Source organism: Lytechinus variegatus, chromosome 10 (genome assembly GCF_018143015.1).
Source record: "Lytechinus variegatus isolate NC3 chromosome 10, Lvar_3.0, whole genome shotgun sequence".
In the NCBI taxonomy this organism is placed as follows: domain Eukaryota; kingdom Metazoa; phylum Echinodermata; class Echinoidea; order Temnopleuroida; family Toxopneustidae; genus Lytechinus; species Lytechinus variegatus.
In genome coordinates, this window is record NC_054749.1 from 5,702,490 (window position 1) to 5,720,196 (window position 17,707).

Below are 17,707 nucleotides of genomic sequence, written 5' to 3' on the forward strand. Positions count from 1 at the left end.
TCGCAAGTCCCAAATGCGCGCTGTTGATTGGTTGAAAATCAAGTTGCGCATGATTTTTAGAGCTGCGATTGATTGCAACTCTTTCTGCACGGGCCCCAGGGCCCAGTCTTACAAAGAGTTGTGATTGATCCAATCAATTGCAACTGTGGAAAGCCAACAAAGTCACCATCTAAAATGCATATTTTTTTATGTCCATAAATTCATTGATTTCTTGACAATTTTGCCTTTGTTAACAAAGGACTTTTGCAAATTTCCTGTAGAAAAAATTACGACACTGAAGGATTTCCATAGAGTTACGATTGATTGGATCAGTTGTAACTCTTTGTACGACGGGGCCCAGACCTTTCAAAGATTGCAGCCCCACGTAAAATTGACCTGCATATATATACTTTTGATTATCCTTTTCACAGCAAATCGTGAGTTCATTGAGCAGAGGAGAAAATCTTTGGTCAGGTTCTTAACACTAGTCGTCAGACATCCTACGTTCCATCGAAGCGAGGTTGTTAGGTACTTCCTTACATTTTCAGGATCAGTAAGTATGATGCATGACTAGTATTGTTATAAGCTACCGAAATCCTTCCATCTGATTGGCTCAGGGCAAAGTTGCCAGTGAAAATCACTGACTTTGTTTCATGAAACACTCTCCTGGAGTGCTTTTTATGGCCCCCACCAGGCTGAAAAATAATTTTGAATATTTTGGGGCTACTCTCCACAACCTAATACTTAATTCTGCATCATTATTGGATAAGCTTTAACATTGCAGTAATATGGGTATTTTTTTTACTTAGAAGGGCTCTTTTGAACATTTTCGGAGTGATATCGACCTAAGCCCCCCCCTGTATTTTTTCCCCCTGTCATCCCCCTCTATTTTCACCTTCTGTATTGGTATGTTGCTTTGTAAATGATTTGTATTGTGAACATAAATGAAATGAAATCATACTTGATTTGAATGTTATTTATCCAAGTCTTAACTAAAACTGATGTTTGACACCTAATTTCATTAAAAATTCCAATATTTACATTGATCTCTAGATAAGAAAGCGAGTTATATCCTGTCTAAATTCCACATCTCTATCTCCCAAAATGAAGGAACTAGTGTATATGCCAGGTCCAAATGTATACAATCATGTTTAAAAATATCAATTTTGGGACTCCTTGTTTTCACTCTCCTGAAAATGTAACTTTTTTTAAATTCTTTTAATGTAATTTTTTTTATGCTCAATCTTTAAAAAAATCCATATTTTTTGACAGGCAAAATATTATTTTTTTTTATTTATTTATTTATTTTTTTTTTTGGGGGGGGGCTACATTCCTTAACCAATTGCCTAAATCTTCAACATTTTATATATAATCTTTAAAATGGCAGTAAATGGGGAATTTGGGGGCTCTATTTCAGTTTCATTTTCCAGGGGTCTTTTTAGCATTTTGGGGGCGAAATTGCCCTGATCCCCCTAGTATTTTTCCATGCTTATGGATTACCATAATAAATCACAATATTGTTGACAGTTTATTAAAGACAGTTTCATGTATGACTGTTCTTTCAGTAAGTTTAATGGATATGAGATTAGGTCCCTCATAGAGTAGCATCCTATGTTGATCAACAACATTTTTTGTATTGTTTAGGACATGCAACATAGAATCAAGGAACAGTTTAGAGGTATACCTGATGAATTTGTTACCAGCAAGCTAGCTGCCCAGGCCAAGGTATGAATTCTTTTACTTTATTGTTGTTGTTTTTAAAGATAAATGAGAGTAGTTGCGGTGAACACTTATTTTGTGTGAAAAACTGTGAAACCATGGTTAAATGTCATTGCATCATGGTAGACATGGTAGCTCTAGATCAGGGTCCTGTAACACATAAGGTTAGTGATCAATCGTACGATTGATTGTAGGCCTGGGACTTTCGGGTTTTTTTCTCTTCGGGTACCCGTGGTAATTTTCGGGCGGGTACCCGAAAATCATGTCGCTCGAAATATGACTGGTGGAAAAACCCCATTGGTGACGTCATCAAGCCAATGCGATGCAGGCCAATTTATGAATGAAAATATAGTAAGCATGCGCATTACAAGCCTCCCGTGCGCCACGCAGTATTCCATCGAAACAAGTCTGCAATACTCTGTCACCTCGTACCAAAATTGACCTACAATTCCACTTTTCTATATTTTATATGAATTATAAAAGATATTCTCAGAGGATCTGTTTTCTCACCGATACCGCATAGGTAAGCAAATATTTATTACTTCTTGCTTTTCCGTCAAAATCGTACGAAGTAGCGTCGATATTACATCGTGTTCGTGAGTTTGTAGAATCTATCGCTACGTGAACAAAGTCGATTGATTTCCGGGTTTCGAAGCGTCAAATGCGCCAGCCAATCACGATCGTGTTACCATTTTCGGCTTATGATGAACTGAAAATGGTATCAAGAACGTGATTGGCTGGCGCCTCGTATGCTCCGTAACCCGGAAATCAATTGACTTTGTTCACGTAGCGATAGATTCTACAAACTCACAAACACGATGCAACATCGACGCTACTTCGTAAGATTTTGACGGAAAAGCAAGAAGTAATAAAATTTGCTTACCTGCGTGGTATCGGTGAGAAAACAGATCCTCTGAGAATTCCTTTCATAATTCATATGAAATAAAGGAAAGTGGAATTCTAGGTCGATTTTGGTACGAGGTTACGGAGTATTGCAGACTTGTTTTGACGGAATACTGCGTGGGGCTGGGCTTGCAATGCGCATGCTTTCTATATTTTCATTCATAAATTGGCTTGCGTCGCAGTGGCTGGATGACGTCACTGCGCTGCAAAAGAAACATGGCGACGATTGAACGATCTCAGTCACATCAGATCATCATCACTTGAAAAACTAGTATATTTATGGATATTTCGAGGGTAATTGGTGAGATTCAAAATGAGACTTGTGTACTTTTGTGATGAGTTTACAATCATGTCTTACACTACGCAATACAAATCAAATGTACGTTATACTGGTGAGCAATTTTCGGGTATCGGGTATTGATTTTTCTACCCGGGTACCCGAGGCTTCCGGGCGGGACCCGGGTACCCGGGTTTTAGTCCCAGCCCTACCCTAATTGATTGTCCATGGTAGTCTATGCAATCAATTGTTAAATGTGTCTACGATCATTGCTAAGCTTTGTGTTACAGGACACTGGTGTTGTCATATTAACTTAACTTTGTGAAATCATGATATCTAAGCTGATAATCAGTTACAGTGAAGATCACCAACGCAGATATGCACAAGTGGGACAATGTATTGTTCTTGCTTGGAAAAAGACCCTCCGATTTCATTGATATTTTCCTTTGTAATTTATATATTTTTTAATTTACACATTTTTGCCTTGTTTTAGGATCTAGTGCCAATGGATACACAAGTACAGTTTGGCAATAGCAGAGAACAGATAAAGAGTCTCTTCAATAGTATGAATCTCATTAAAGGATTTGTGGATCAAATTACAATGAGAGCAATGGGTAAGTTGAAAGGTTTGTTTTCAATTGGTCTATGGCCGTGTTTATGCTTCAACTTTTCAGGCCAGAATCAGCGTTTCCAACCGTGATTAGTCCAAAACATGGTTGCGTCCATGCTTACTTTTCATTTAAACGCTGTTTCAAAACGCCGATCGTAAACTCACAAAAAGGTGCGTTTGTAAACGTTGTTTGACCAGAATCAGGCTTTCTGGGGAAGTATAAACAAAGAACCACGATCGTAAACATGTTTAAATGACATCATTTGGTACATGCTTCCGGTGAGCTGAAAATCCGCGGGCAAATACAGTCGTATTGCTCCATGTTATCTCCACGTAATAACAACAATCGGAAAAAAAAACTTTCGAAAAAAGGCGCGCCCAATTTGACCTCGCTTTACGATGCAAAGCCAGCTGGAGATCATGATTGGCTCTGAAAAGTAAAGCATAAACAGCACTCCCAGAACCACGTTTACGATCAGCGTTTTGAATCGACGTTTGAAATCGCTGATTGTGTCCTCGCAATGGAAGCATAAACACACCCTAATGCCAATTCGTCCAATAACCAACTCATGTACTATCATTTGGTCTACCAATCGTTCATCCACTATCGACATGGTCTAATTGGAATAAGTGTTAATTGGGCAAAATGAATGAAAATGAAATGGATATTAGACCGATTGATTATTAGATGAAATGGTAATTAGACGAAGTGATGATGGGACCACATGGTTATTGGACCGAATTGTTTATTAGGATGAAATGTTCATGGATGGAATGGCATTAGACTAAATGAAGGTAGACCATGTGATGAGTGGACGAGTTGGCAGTAGACAAATTAGCAATTTACTGTAACAGAGATACTCGGCCTATCAAAGTCAAGGAAAGTTGTCAGATCTTACAACTTGTCAGACAGAAATGTTGATGAAACGCTCCCATGAAGTCACAATATGTATGATGTGATCCGCATGTCACAGGAACCAAAATTCTGTGTGAGATATCATTACTCTGGCTTGGGCTTGAGCAACTGGTCGGTGCATTCAAGGGGGAATTCCCACTGGGTGCCTTTAGTACCATAGTACTTTAGTACCATAAAGCAAAGGTCTTGATGCTTTACCTGGGTTGAGTGCAGCATAACAATGGATAGTTCTCTTACCAATGGAAATTAATGTGGCAAAGTGGAATCTGATGATTTGAAAGGTGAGAGTATCTCTGCACCATGATGCTAGTCTGTAAGCACAGACCTAATTTGATCCACTTACACAGATTTTTGACACTTATACAAAATATACCATGTCTAGAGTTAAGACTAGACTCCAAATTCTCTGTCGTGTCTTTGGTAGAGGTAGCCACATTACAGGGGTGTATCTAGTCTCACTACTTCAGACTCTACACCTTGTGAAAAGCAAAGGTCTGTACCCTGCAGACTACCACAATGCTTCCACCGATGTTGATTCAATAGTCTGCAGGCACAGACCCTGATGAAAACTTCTTTCCTGAATTTTTTTTTTGGGGGGTGCAAGTTTGTCTTCACACAAGACTAGCACAAATAAACTTGCTGTAACACAAGTCATTTTAGGCTGCGCAGTCGAACCACTCAACTCAAGTGAAAGGTTTGAAAGGTTTGCACAGCAGACTACATGTACTAGTAGATGTTGATTGTATGAATGTGAATTGGTTTACTCAGGTAATGCAGCCGATACCCTATCGTTCGCCAAGGAGCTGAGCAGCCTGGGAGGAGACTCACAGCCGGCGTCGGCCTGGGCGATGGGTCACAACGACTCCTGGCCTCATCTGAAGAACGGTCTCAAGTCAGTAGCCGTTGAGTTTGCTTCTCTCTCAGATAAATACATGACCCAGGTAATTAACCGTCTTTGTTATTTGGGCAATTCCATAAAATAGTCAAACTTTTTGTAAGTCCGACCCCCATTTGAGAACATTACAGACTGTCAAAATAACTAGAAATCAGAGACAGAAAATTTCATGAATGTTGCACATATAGGGAGTTGGACGTACATATTTTATGGAATATTTTATGGTATATGCTAAAAACTGTAGTTTTCAGTATATACAAAATATATATATATATGTATATATATATTTTTTTGGGGGGGAGGAGGATCTAATTGGTTTATAAAATATAATAATAGTTATACAAATGATGCAATGCTGTAGTCCAAGGATTAGTTGTGCAATATGATTGTAACAATGTGACTCACAAAAGTTTACTTTTAAAAATGGCTGCCAAATAACATGTATAATTCATGGTGAAATATAGTATTTTGTATGTATGGATAACTCATGGTCTCAGCTTTCATATGACACCAAAAGTGTACTGGGAATAGTTAAATTCTGAAATAAGTCTATGATATACCCCCCCCCCCCCCGAAACACATTTTGATAGTCAACTATTTTAAAAGTGTCAAGGCATTTTGATACACAACTTTCATATTGTATACAGAGACTTTCAAATAATTAGTGAAATACTGTACGATGGGAAAATGATTGATAAATTTGTAGGATGTATACTATTTTGACATACTACTCTTCCTCTTTTTAGAGCAAAATATTTGTCAGTGAGCTGTATCATTGATTTGGTTACATACTAGTATATTACGATAGCTTCTCTTTGACTATAATGATTAGGAATTATTTTTGAAAAATAAATCAGTCGTGATTGACTATACATCTTCTTCATTTTTTGCCAGGGAAAAAGGCTAAGTGAAGGTGTGGTTGAAAAGTTCTGGTTGTTCCTTGATCTGCTACAAGCTTACAAGGTAAGTGCTACAAATACAGACCTGCCAACTAGTATGTTTTTGGCATGTTGAGTACGTTTTTGCAACTAAAATACGGCAGTATGTTGTTGTTTTAGCTTATACGGCGCCTATCATTCAGTAGTGAATATTTGCGTTTTTTTCTTTAAAAAATAGCCTGTTTTTTTTTATTTATTTTTTTTTACAAAATCATAATTTATTGAGAAGAATCATCTCTATATGTCTCTATTTCATAAAACTTACACAAATATGGTTATTATATCAATGTAATTTCAGGTAACTGTTTTTTTCAATCATTTTGTTTAAAGCAGGGTGAGATATACACATGTCTCAATGTTTTTTTTCATCTACAAGAGCAGTGCGCATTTTAGCTTGCATGCAGCGAGTGCGCCATTTTATTATAAAATACACTTTTTCAGGGAAAAAATACAGTTTTTTTTATCACAGTATACAATTTTTCAGTCCCAGAGGTTGGCAGTGAAATGTACATTCATTTGCTCTTGTATGATTCATATACACTGGGGCTTCTTCATGGATAGTCTCATGTCACACAGGCTAAACCCATAGGCCCATATTCTGGAGTCGGGTTTAATTTAAACTCTGGTTTCAAGTTGTGCTTTAACTATGGATAGCCAAGATTGGCATAAATCTCTAACAGTAGAACAGTCAATGTACCACCTCATTTTTTTCTCAAATCACTCTAAACTGATTTGGAAGGATGAATAAGATGGCTCTCTTCACCATGTAAAAGGCTGCGAGGCTAAAGCCAGGGTAATAATATCCAAGTCCTTTGGAAGCGCATAGAGACGTTATTTATAATGTGTTATGCGCTATACAAGAACTGTCTATTATTATTATTATTCACGGGTTGGGAAAGAGCACAGTAATCGTAAGAAATATACAATGCAAGGAAAAATTTGACATTTTTGGAGTTTGTAAGTTATCATTCAAGTGGACCTCTAGTATAAGACTACACGGTTCAGAACGTTGCATCATGGGTAGGAATATGACCAGCTTTGAGTAGTTGAGGACTAGAGTTCGTGCTATCAAGGCTGTTGGCTCACAGGGATGCCAGTTTTCTGGCAATTGCCGGAATTCCGGCTTTTAAGTATTTTTGGTATCAAATTTCCGGCTTCGAGATGTTATTTCCAGTTTTCAGGCCGATCTGATCATCTAAACTAATCGGACATTCACTTTCACAATTTCTGAAGTATGTTCCGTGTATTTGAACATGAGAACATCGCAGAACGACTGTCACGCAAAACTAGCGCGATTTCATGCATGCCATGACAATGCGATCGCGATGCACACGGTATAACGTAACCCAGGGAGCTCCAGCCCCCCGAGCTACAGGGGCGGGAGCTCCCGGGGTTAGGTATATTGATGCCAACAGCGTGTTGCAGTAGTTGAAGCGCTAGCTGAGCCTGAGAGATCGAGGGTGTTGTGAGTCGATCGAGTCAACCGAGTGAGAACGGAGCAAAAATATGCAGTTGTACGGCGCTAGGACTTATATATTTTTGGTACTTTTCATTAAGATTGGATTAGATATGAAGGAAAAATATCCTCAGATAGGCTCAGAATGCACCAAAGAGCATCTAAGAACCCCAGAGCTTTCTAAGAAATCTTAGAAATCCAGGGCCCACCTAAGGCCCTGGATCCCAGCTGCAAGGACTTCACGCTTTGCGCTTGTCATGTGCGTTTCGTACACATCAATTTAGTTCGCAAACAAGTTTTCAGGCCCAAGAGCAATTTGCCACTGGCATCCCCTGGGCTCAAATTGGTTTGAAGGCTTCTTTCATCTTTCATCAATTTTTTAACTTTCAGGACCTGTGTGAGAGACATGAGAAGGGAGTGCTGAGGGATCATCAGAATGCTCTTCAGAAGATGGCTGCCATCAAGAAAAAGAAGATGTCTGCCACAATCAAAGGCGGAGAATATGTCAATGAAGTTGAACAACTCGAATCTAGAATTATTGAGGTGAGAAGACACTACCAACGCCTAAGCTAGACCCCCCCTCCCTCTCTTCCTCTTTTTTTAGCACTGGGTCCCTTGATATAAGCCAAAGACCCCTTCCTTTCTTTCTTAGCTCTAGATCCCTTTACATATTTAGGCCAAAGGGCCCCCCCTCCTTTTTTTTTCAATGGGTCCCTTTACATAAAAATTACTTTCATGGTCACTTTACGATACAATGTTAGCCTCCATCACATCCTTGATTTAAATGGTTGTTGAGGGTCACAACCATTAGATGATTAAGTGACCGAAATACTGCATTTTATGCACGAGTTTAGCAGTCTATTTGTGCGCTGAATATTGACGCCATCTTGCGGGTGGGTTTCAGTATGCTATTGCATACATATTTTCTGAAAAATTGATCGAGGAGTCCTTGGTGTTCTTACTATTGTGACAATCATTCCAGTTGGTATTTTCTGGCTTTGTCTTTATTGAGCAGATTCCTTAGTCTAAAACCTTGTCAACTCTAATGGCAGGGAGGGATCAGCCTTTCTGAACCCTGTAAGCGATTCCTTTATTCCGAAAACGTATTGTAGCCTGAAACATCACAGACATTGATGTGAGCATGTTCATTTGGAGCATGAATTCTTTTGAGATTTCTGAATTATTAGTTGTTTTCACAATTTTCCTCTTTAATTGGACTATTTAACAATACCATACTCAAATTACCTAGGGATATAGTCAGATGGTGTTATAAATGTGACTCTCTTGGTTTCTCCTGAAAGAATCAACTCCCTTTTGTGGAAACATCTTCAAAATTAAAGTGAGAAATTAGATACAATGGTGCTAAAAAGTTAGTGAACCCCCATCAGAAAATGAACATGTTGAAAGTGTTCAAGTTCTGCCATGTGTTAGTTATTCAATTGTGAATTCAGGGGAGAAAATATGACATTCAACAGAGTTTGTTAATCCGGGATTCCCAAACATTGTAGTATTGTTGTCTACACTCAGCACGAAGGGGTGCATTTTATGGTTAGGGTTCGCTAACTTTTGAGCTGATTGGTTGGTGGGGATTTTTTACCTGATTGCTAAGAAAGCATGAATGCTTGTAAGCAAGCAACCAGAGGACCGACGGCTTAAGGTCCTCTCCGAAGGACCTGGTACTGAGGATTAATGCCTTACCAAAGGGCACTAGCGCACCAAATGGGAATCGAACCCGGATCACCGGAATACGAATCCCCCGCTCTACCGACTGAGCTATCGCACCTCCAATTACCTGGGGATTTGCGCAACTGTATGTTAGTGATTTCCTTCAGCATTTGATATCTTATTTTCTTGAATGTAGCAAGAAAGTCAAATCATGACGATGGAGAATAGGAACTTCTTCTCACTGCACTGCCTTCAAATGGAGACCCAGCTCATACATGCCAACATGCCTCTCATTGCTGATGTCATGCATACCTTTGCAGAAGCCGAGGTCAACAGTCAAAAAGAGGTTAGTCAGGGGTCAAAAAAATAATACGTCAACTTCATACTCTATGACCTGTATTCTGAAATCAGGTTTAACTTAGACCACGGTCTAAATCTGTGCTGAAATTATTTGGAGCCAAAAGTTCAAATATTCTGTTTATAGTGTATATTTCTTGTGTTTACAATTTTGTTTCCTTTTGCTTTTCATAAGGAAGAAAAATACTTCAGTTATCATTCCCAGACAAGTAAGAACAATTTGCGTGTCATATGAGTTAATAAATTGAATGTGTACTGTTAGGGATTTGTGCTCCACTTGGCTCTCCATAGTTAAACCACAACTTTAACCAGGGTTTAATTCAAACCTGAGTTCAGAATATGGGCCTACAGCTATCCACCTAGGAATCATTTCATGAGGTGATTTGTCAGTTGAAAGAACTTATGCATTGACATCATCGTGCTTCCGTCTGAGAGGCTGAAGCCGTTGCCTTGCATGAGTTGGTTATACGTAGCTGGCGCATCTCTGACTACTCTGTTTATGCATATTCCTATATCCTCTGAGGGAGGGCGCTATGAGATTATGATGTCAAATGCATAAGGTCTATTTACAGATGATTGTTATAAGCTACTGATATCCTTGCATCTGATTGGCTGAGAAGAAACTTGCTCGTGAAAATCACTGACAGTGTGCTTCTTGAAGTGCTCCAAAAAGCAGCAAACTTCCACCTAGTTTTCATGAACATGATGGCAAATATATGATTAAAGAAATTGATTGTAAACTTTAACTAGAGCATGTATGTACACTTTTTTCATCCCTTATTTTTGTAGACATTTGAAGCATGTTATATCACTTTTGTTCAGAAATTCCTGACCTTTCCCATTGCCATTTAGAAACTCCTTCGCATTGATACCCATGGTATTTTAGCCATATTACCAAATCAATATTCACCAAGCTATCAACATTCATTTGTGAAGGCATATGAGATTTCATTCTATAAATCTGTCATACATTCTTGTTGATCAGTAAAATCAGACCTACTGCATAGCAATTGTTATTTCAAAAAGCAGCATCACTGTGCCTTACCTAAATAAATCATGCGATGATATCTTCTGCTACATGTATCATTTGAATTATGATATCGTATACAACCATATACATGTGTATATCCAGCATGAATACCCTGTCTATTTATCATCCATCCTTCCATCTGCTATGGATGTTATGCATGTATCCAAACAAATAAATAAATGAATTAAAATACATTTGTATGTGCATCTATCTTGATTCCCATTCTATATTCTATGGTATATTCATACAATATCCATTACCCGAGCAATACTCATTGCGCTATAATCCTACCCATGCCGTGTGTCCATCCACCACAGCTCCATCTCTCCACCTTTCTCTCCACTTCCAGCTGCTTCAGGTATGGCAAGACAGCCTTGACAAAGTTGAGAAGCACATGTCGCCCACCAAGCCGTCCTCCTCGCCCAACTCATCCTCGGCCACATTATGATAATCCCACCGCTGCCACCAGTTTCAAGAGGGGGCTTTTTAGTGACAACTGCGACAAATCCATGCATCCTATTGGCCGAAGGCAAATTTGTCAGTGAAAATTCACTGGGGAAGTCGCTTTGTGAAATGCACTCCTGGGCCCCGTATTACGAAGGTTTCACGATTAATCGCTAAGTTGAAAGAACGATTATGATTGGCTGGCAGTCAGTCTACTGAGATAAATTCTCATGCAACAGTGATCTTGATAGGACGTTTCATTTCGCGATTAATCGCTAACCTTCGTGTTACGGGGCCCAGGGGAGCATTTCATGAAACAAATACATGTAGTTGTTTTAAGCTACTGAAATCCATGCTTCTAATTGGCTGAAAGCAAATTTGTCAATGAATATCGACTGAGGAGATGCACTTTTTAGGAGCATTTCGTGAAACAAATACTTCACTGACATATGTTGTAAGCTACTGAAATACATGCATCTGATTGGTCAAGAGCAAATTTGTAAATGAAAAGTCACTGGCATGTTAATTCGTGAATATACTCTCCTGAAATCCTGATGACTTTAATTGAATATATTAAAAGAAGTTGCATGGGAATAAAGATTTTGAAAAATAATACCTTTTCTGAGTTTTTCAATCAACATGTAACTTCTCAAATTCCCAAGCAGTCATTTGCATGCAACATTTGGAGTTGGACTGAAATGCCAGGCGGGAATTTACTTATGGATAATACAGAATCATCATTCATTTTGTTCATTTGTAGCCCAAATCAATCTTAATCTTCATACTTTCTGTATGATGGATACCAGACAACAAGGCAGTGTTTCATGAGGGAAGTTGACAGCAATTTTCACCTATTGTTATAAGCCACTAAAATCCTCCCATCTGATTGGCTCAGAGCATGTATGCTTGTGAAATTCACTGACGAAACTCTGAATGACATGCTTCCGTTTTCATGAAACCTGAATAAATCTAGATATTACCTAATTACATAGGCCACAATACACAATATTACCGGACGTGACATGGATTCATGAAAATGGGTTCCGATCAGTAAGATTAGACATGATTCTGTTGATTAATGCTCAGGGTCTTGTTTGATTAAACAGCATTGATATCTTTTTTTTTACTGCATGCATGAATGATTGGTTAGGGTGTCTCTTGCCTATATAAGATTATGAAAACCAGAGTTTCATTCTGCATAGAAATTAAATACTTTCCTTGGGAGCTGCAATTGGTGTTTTCTTTGGCCTTTTGCAGTGGATGTGATCCAATTCAAATTTTGTTTTTTCATTTGTTTTAAGTCTTGTGATGGAAGTCCTCAATACCCTCTTGAATACACAATAATGGTTATTAATATTATTTGTTATGTTTGTGACTTAGTTTAAACAAGCATTGCTAAAAATTCTATGATTTATTTTCTCACCTTCATGTAGGTCTTTGTTGACATTTAAAAATGCATGATTCAATTATTTGGTTTTATGAAATTTTCACTATTTTTCCACTGAAATTAAGTGTATTTTAGTAAAAAATAAAAGGCCAATCCAAATCCTAAGCATTTTGAAGAAGAGAGAATAAAAATCAATGGAGAGAAATTGAAAAAAAAAGTAAATGGCAGGTGATCAAGCTTTTCTTTGTTCATGGTTCATTTTCTTGCTCAGGACTTTTACCCTACTTAAATGCAGCACCCAATTTATACATTTACCATGAAAATTAATATGACACATCTTGTTAGCACTCTTCAGTTCACTTTTAATGTTTTTGTTTTTCTGGTCCCACATTGTTCATGATCACTGAAGTAAAAATTTGTCATGTATGTCAAGTATCGAATACATCGTCATGATGATGGTCCTTCGGGGCTCACTTGCACTGGGTTGCGCAATATTGCATATTTTGGTACACATTTTTTCCACCAAATTGATATCCCGATAAACATATTATATCAGCCTCTTAAATATTTAATGTTTACAAGTTATTGAATGGAGGTGTATTCCTTTGCTTAGGAAAACGTAATTATTGCATTTAGATGTTAAATGGTCGAAAGAGTCAACACTTATTAGACACTTTCTTTTGGAGACTGAATATTGGTTTAGGGCCAGAAAACAATTATATTTTAGGGATTACTATTACTTTTTACATCCTACTACCTTAATCTGCAACATTAGATGAGCTTTAACATTGCGGTGAATGGGGATTTTCTGAGTCTCTTTTTTTTTATTTTCAAGTGTTCTTTATTACATTATTACAATAACGTTAAGGACAGTTAACATCATGAATAAGAAGCATAAACATAAAGAGACAATTTAATCCATGAAGTTTTTAGCATGCAAAATTCTTCCATCATTTTATGGGGGGGGGGCAGGCATTTCATAAATATTTCTTTTGTCGCTGATTCCCCTTGCAACTGTTATAAGCTACTGAAATCTGCCTCTGATTGACTGAGAGCAGTGAATGCCACAGTCGTCATGTTTTGTGAAATACTCTCTAGGTTGACCCCACCCCCTTTTTATATCTCTCATATTTTTCAAAGGTGATGGATTGTAAATGATGATATATTGAGAATATATATCTATCTGTAAATGAATCCTTTATTAGATATACACGAGTGACATGTGCTACAAAGGAATATAATGTAAGGTCATCTTGTCCGCAGACATATACTTACATCAATGGGTGTTTAGTCATAAATCTATTTGAGATATGACAATGTTTTTTGCTATCCTGCCACATGATTTATTCATTTATGACTTGAATGAAGCAATATTTTGAACAATGTCTAAAGAATATGTATGAAGAAAAACTTTTTTTCATTTGTTCATGGAAGTGACTAAATATGTAAATAGAATGAATTATTACATGTAGATTATATGGACAATATTATTTGTGATAAGGCATTCCTACATAGTTTATGTATAAAGCATTTATATTTTCTCTATATCAACGACCCTCTCATTCCCCTTCTCTCTGTCAAACATCTTGTTTTGTTTCTCTTTGAAAATATCCATCTTCATCTATGCCATGTTGTGAAATGTGTGAAGTGACCCGATTATAAAAAATTATTTAAAAAATCATTGCTGTAGTGGGGGTTTTATACCACACTTATGTTACAATCTCTCAATCTATCTCGATGCTGGCACAGATGGTGTTTTGAAACTACCGTCATGAACAGCAGCAGAGGGGGGTGTTTCTCAAAGATTTAAGTATGCGCATTGCTAAACATGATTTTGACTTGTGGTAGCATTCTAAAGTTTCAGTCACTAAAATTCTTTTTTTTTAAATCTGAAATTATGTGTTGTTTTTTATTCTCTTTATTTTATTAAACAAAATCACTTCTGAAATTATGTGTTGTTTTTTTATTCTCTTTATTTCATTCAACAAAATTAGGCTGAAAGAACAAAGAGAATATAAATTTTGGCAATTTAACCTATTATTACTCAGTCAATAATCTTCATAGCACAATGCGATATGTAAAAGAGCGGAGGATCTAGAACAATAATTTAGTCCTCCCCAGGTGATATGCGGCCTGAAACAAAGTTTGGTAATTTGTAGTTTTAATTTCACATGATCGTCAATATAATCAATCATTAAAATCAGCTTGCTGATCAAGCGCCAAGTTTTGTTTTGCAAGGCCCAGGGAGGCTTTTCATAAAGCTGTTCGAAAGTTACGAGGAATTTACAAATGACTGGTGCCCCTTACTTTGCGACATATTATCTCAGTTTTAACATAATAGGAGCGCCTTGAGCACCTAACAAGGTAGATATGTGCACAATATAAATACCCTATGTTAGTATAATGGGGGTTCATATTTCCTAGAACCCTCATCAAAGTATTGCATTTTCCATTGAAATACATTGTTATATGTGATGTTCTTGATCTAAAGAGATCAGATTTCAATTTTAGCTGAGGGAATCAAAATGAATTGAGAATGTGACTTGCATCTAACCAGGAATTTCCAATCGTTCGTAAAGTTCAGGTAATGTTTACAAGCCGCTTTATGACACGCCTCCCTGGTTATAAGGGATTGGCTACCTAACCAAAAAATTGGTCGTTGCCAGGTTAGGTAATGCATGAATTTGCATTGATTATGTGAATTCCATTCCGGCGAACATTATTGTTTCATTATTCAACTAGTCGGAATGAGCCTTTGCACCCCTCCACTGTGCCTTATTTGTTTTATTATGTCAGTCCATACTTATTATTATCTTGTTGCAGACTTATATCTGGTAGTGACATATTGAAAGTCCAGTACACTTGATTAATATGTTATTTTCAGTGGAATGGGTCCGTTTATCTTATTGAATTTTACCTCATTACAGAGTATATAAAATTTATTTTGATAATATACATCATCAAGGACATTAGTAGTAATTACATGCACAAGATACCTTAAGAACAGCTCTGAATTGTTGCAATGGTAGCGAATGTGTGTAATTATTTCAATGTCTGAGCAAATCGATGTGTACTAAATGATTTATAAGATAGTGATGTGGATCCTTCCTATTCGATGAATCATCCTCGTCTCAAAACCATTACCAGTCGGTAGATAGTACTGGTCAGTAGCACATTTTCTCTAGCTAAAAATAGATGACTGGTCATGTGATTGATTTTAGCCAATCACGTGATTAGGATCCAAATTACCATTTGATAATAAATTCTATTTCTTCTTTTCCGCGATGTAAATATGTCATTCCATATTTTTTATGATCTGAATGGAACATATTCGGCTACATCACATCATTTAAACCAAAGTCTTGCTCATTGAAATGTTATTTTTCTGTTGTAAATGTTTGTATATTCAAAAATTGTTTTGTATAAATGGATATGGAAAGATTTAAGGTTTATCTTTTTTTTGTTAGCTTAGTCTGTTTAGAAAGGGGAGGGGTTTACACTGGTAGGGCAAGAATAAATGTATGTTTCATCAAGCATTAAAAAAAAACTTCTAATATTATGCAAATTTACTTAAAATCATGTAATAATGTTGGCAAAATTACTTTTACATCAGTCAACTTTAAAAAAATAATTTAAGCTATAATTCAATTGATGCAATAAAAATAATGCAACTATTAAATCATATTTTGCTCATCATAACACCACATCATCCATGATTTCATGTATTCCAGTTCATTAATGAGCTAAATGAAATTGATTGAATTTCTATCGATTTAGTATTTTTTTTTTTTTTGCAAGCCAGTATTTGATTCCTCTTGCCAGTTGAGTTTCATCTTGTGTAGTTCTCATTATGAATGGATTATGCTTTTCATGAAATGAATTTTATTTCTTTTCTCACTAAACAAATCTGCAGTTATTTGTATGTAAAACCCTTTTTTAAATTCCAGCAAATATATATATATTTTTTTCAACATTTATGTTATTTTTTATCGAGATTCTTTTGGAAGTACAATAGTCAGTTGAGTGTTCTTTACTCAAGAGCAAATATGCCAATGATGTAATCCACAATTACCAACCTATGTCCTTGTTATATACATTATTTTTCATCACCAGAACTTTATGTTGGCAACATTTCACTGTCTTGTGCTATCATTTTTTTCTTTATTGTTTTAAACAATGTTTCCATGCCTACAGAGATTGACATTATAGCTTTCATTGCACATTTTAGAGATGGACATATTGCAATAGCTGTTTATTTTATGATGCAACTAGGGGGGGGGGTAGGGGAGAGGGGGGAATCCATGAAATGTTTTTTTTTACATTTTAATATAAAGAAAGGGCTGATTATATCATGCTGAAATCACTATTCTCTTATCTGTTGTGTCACTTACCTACATTTCTTTTGTTGATTGAATGTTGAATGATTTGTATGTAATGAAAGATTGTATCCTTTATCTATTAGAGTTTGGATTTATTTTGTTTTTAAAGAGGTAGCTTTATTTAACTTTCCTGTCTTGTAAAGCATGTAGAGAACACAAATACTTTATATTTACTACTTTTGTAATGATTTATGCATCATTCATTTTCATACAACATGAGCTCAACCACCAATAGATGTGGTTTCCAAGACTTTTGCCATGAATTATATGTATATGATTCATTACGGAAATGCCAATAAAAGATTATTATAGTTATGGAGATGAAAAAGAGTTAGCCATGTATTTTTTTTCAGTCATGATGATTTCAAATGATAAAACGAGGAAGGTTTGTGAGCTGTGATGAGTTTACTTACATGTAATTTATCATCACCTGTTCAAAATACAAGATCAATACCGGTTTTCAAATTCTTTTTACTTTTTATTATAGGTGATTGTCTACTTCTTCTACACAGTAAATACGCTTTTTAAGATTTTATACAACTCTATTTACTATATGAACCTTACATTTTGTTTAACCGTTTAAACAATCATGTTTAATTTATTGAAAATTAAACTTTGTTGCTTTAAATTAAAACAGTTGTTTAAACTTTTTAAACAATTACTGTAGGGTTCATATAGTAAACAGCGTTGTATAATTTTTTTTTACTGTGTAAAGCCATTTTATTTGTCCTTCAAATGCAGCCAGTATAGAG

At 36.4% G+C, this 17,707-nt stretch overlaps 1 protein-coding gene across 2 annotated transcripts in view; it reads left to right on the forward strand.

Moving 5' to 3' along the window:
- Positions 1-17,707, forward strand: part of LOC121422266 (sorting nexin-8-like) — a 33,002-nt gene that overhangs the window by 12,982 nt on the left and 2,313 nt on the right. Inside the window, exons 6-13 of one of the 2 annotated variants that reach the window (XM_041617183.1) lie at positions 411-532; positions 1,624-1,704; positions 3,372-3,492; positions 5,173-5,345; positions 6,194-6,262; positions 8,084-8,236; positions 9,555-9,704; positions 11,095-17,272. In XM_041617183.1, the coding sequence (XP_041473117.1) occupies positions 411-532; positions 1,624-1,704; positions 3,372-3,492; positions 5,173-5,345; positions 6,194-6,262; positions 8,084-8,236; positions 9,555-9,704; positions 11,095-11,193 (968 nt within the window). In that variant the 3' untranslated portion in view covers positions 11,194-17,272. Of the gene's footprint in view, positions 1-410; positions 533-1,623; positions 1,705-3,371; positions 3,493-5,172; positions 5,346-6,193; positions 6,263-8,083; positions 8,237-9,554; positions 9,705-11,094; positions 17,273-17,707 lie in introns of those variants that run through there. The other variant, XM_041617182.1, reaches the window with a different exon arrangement.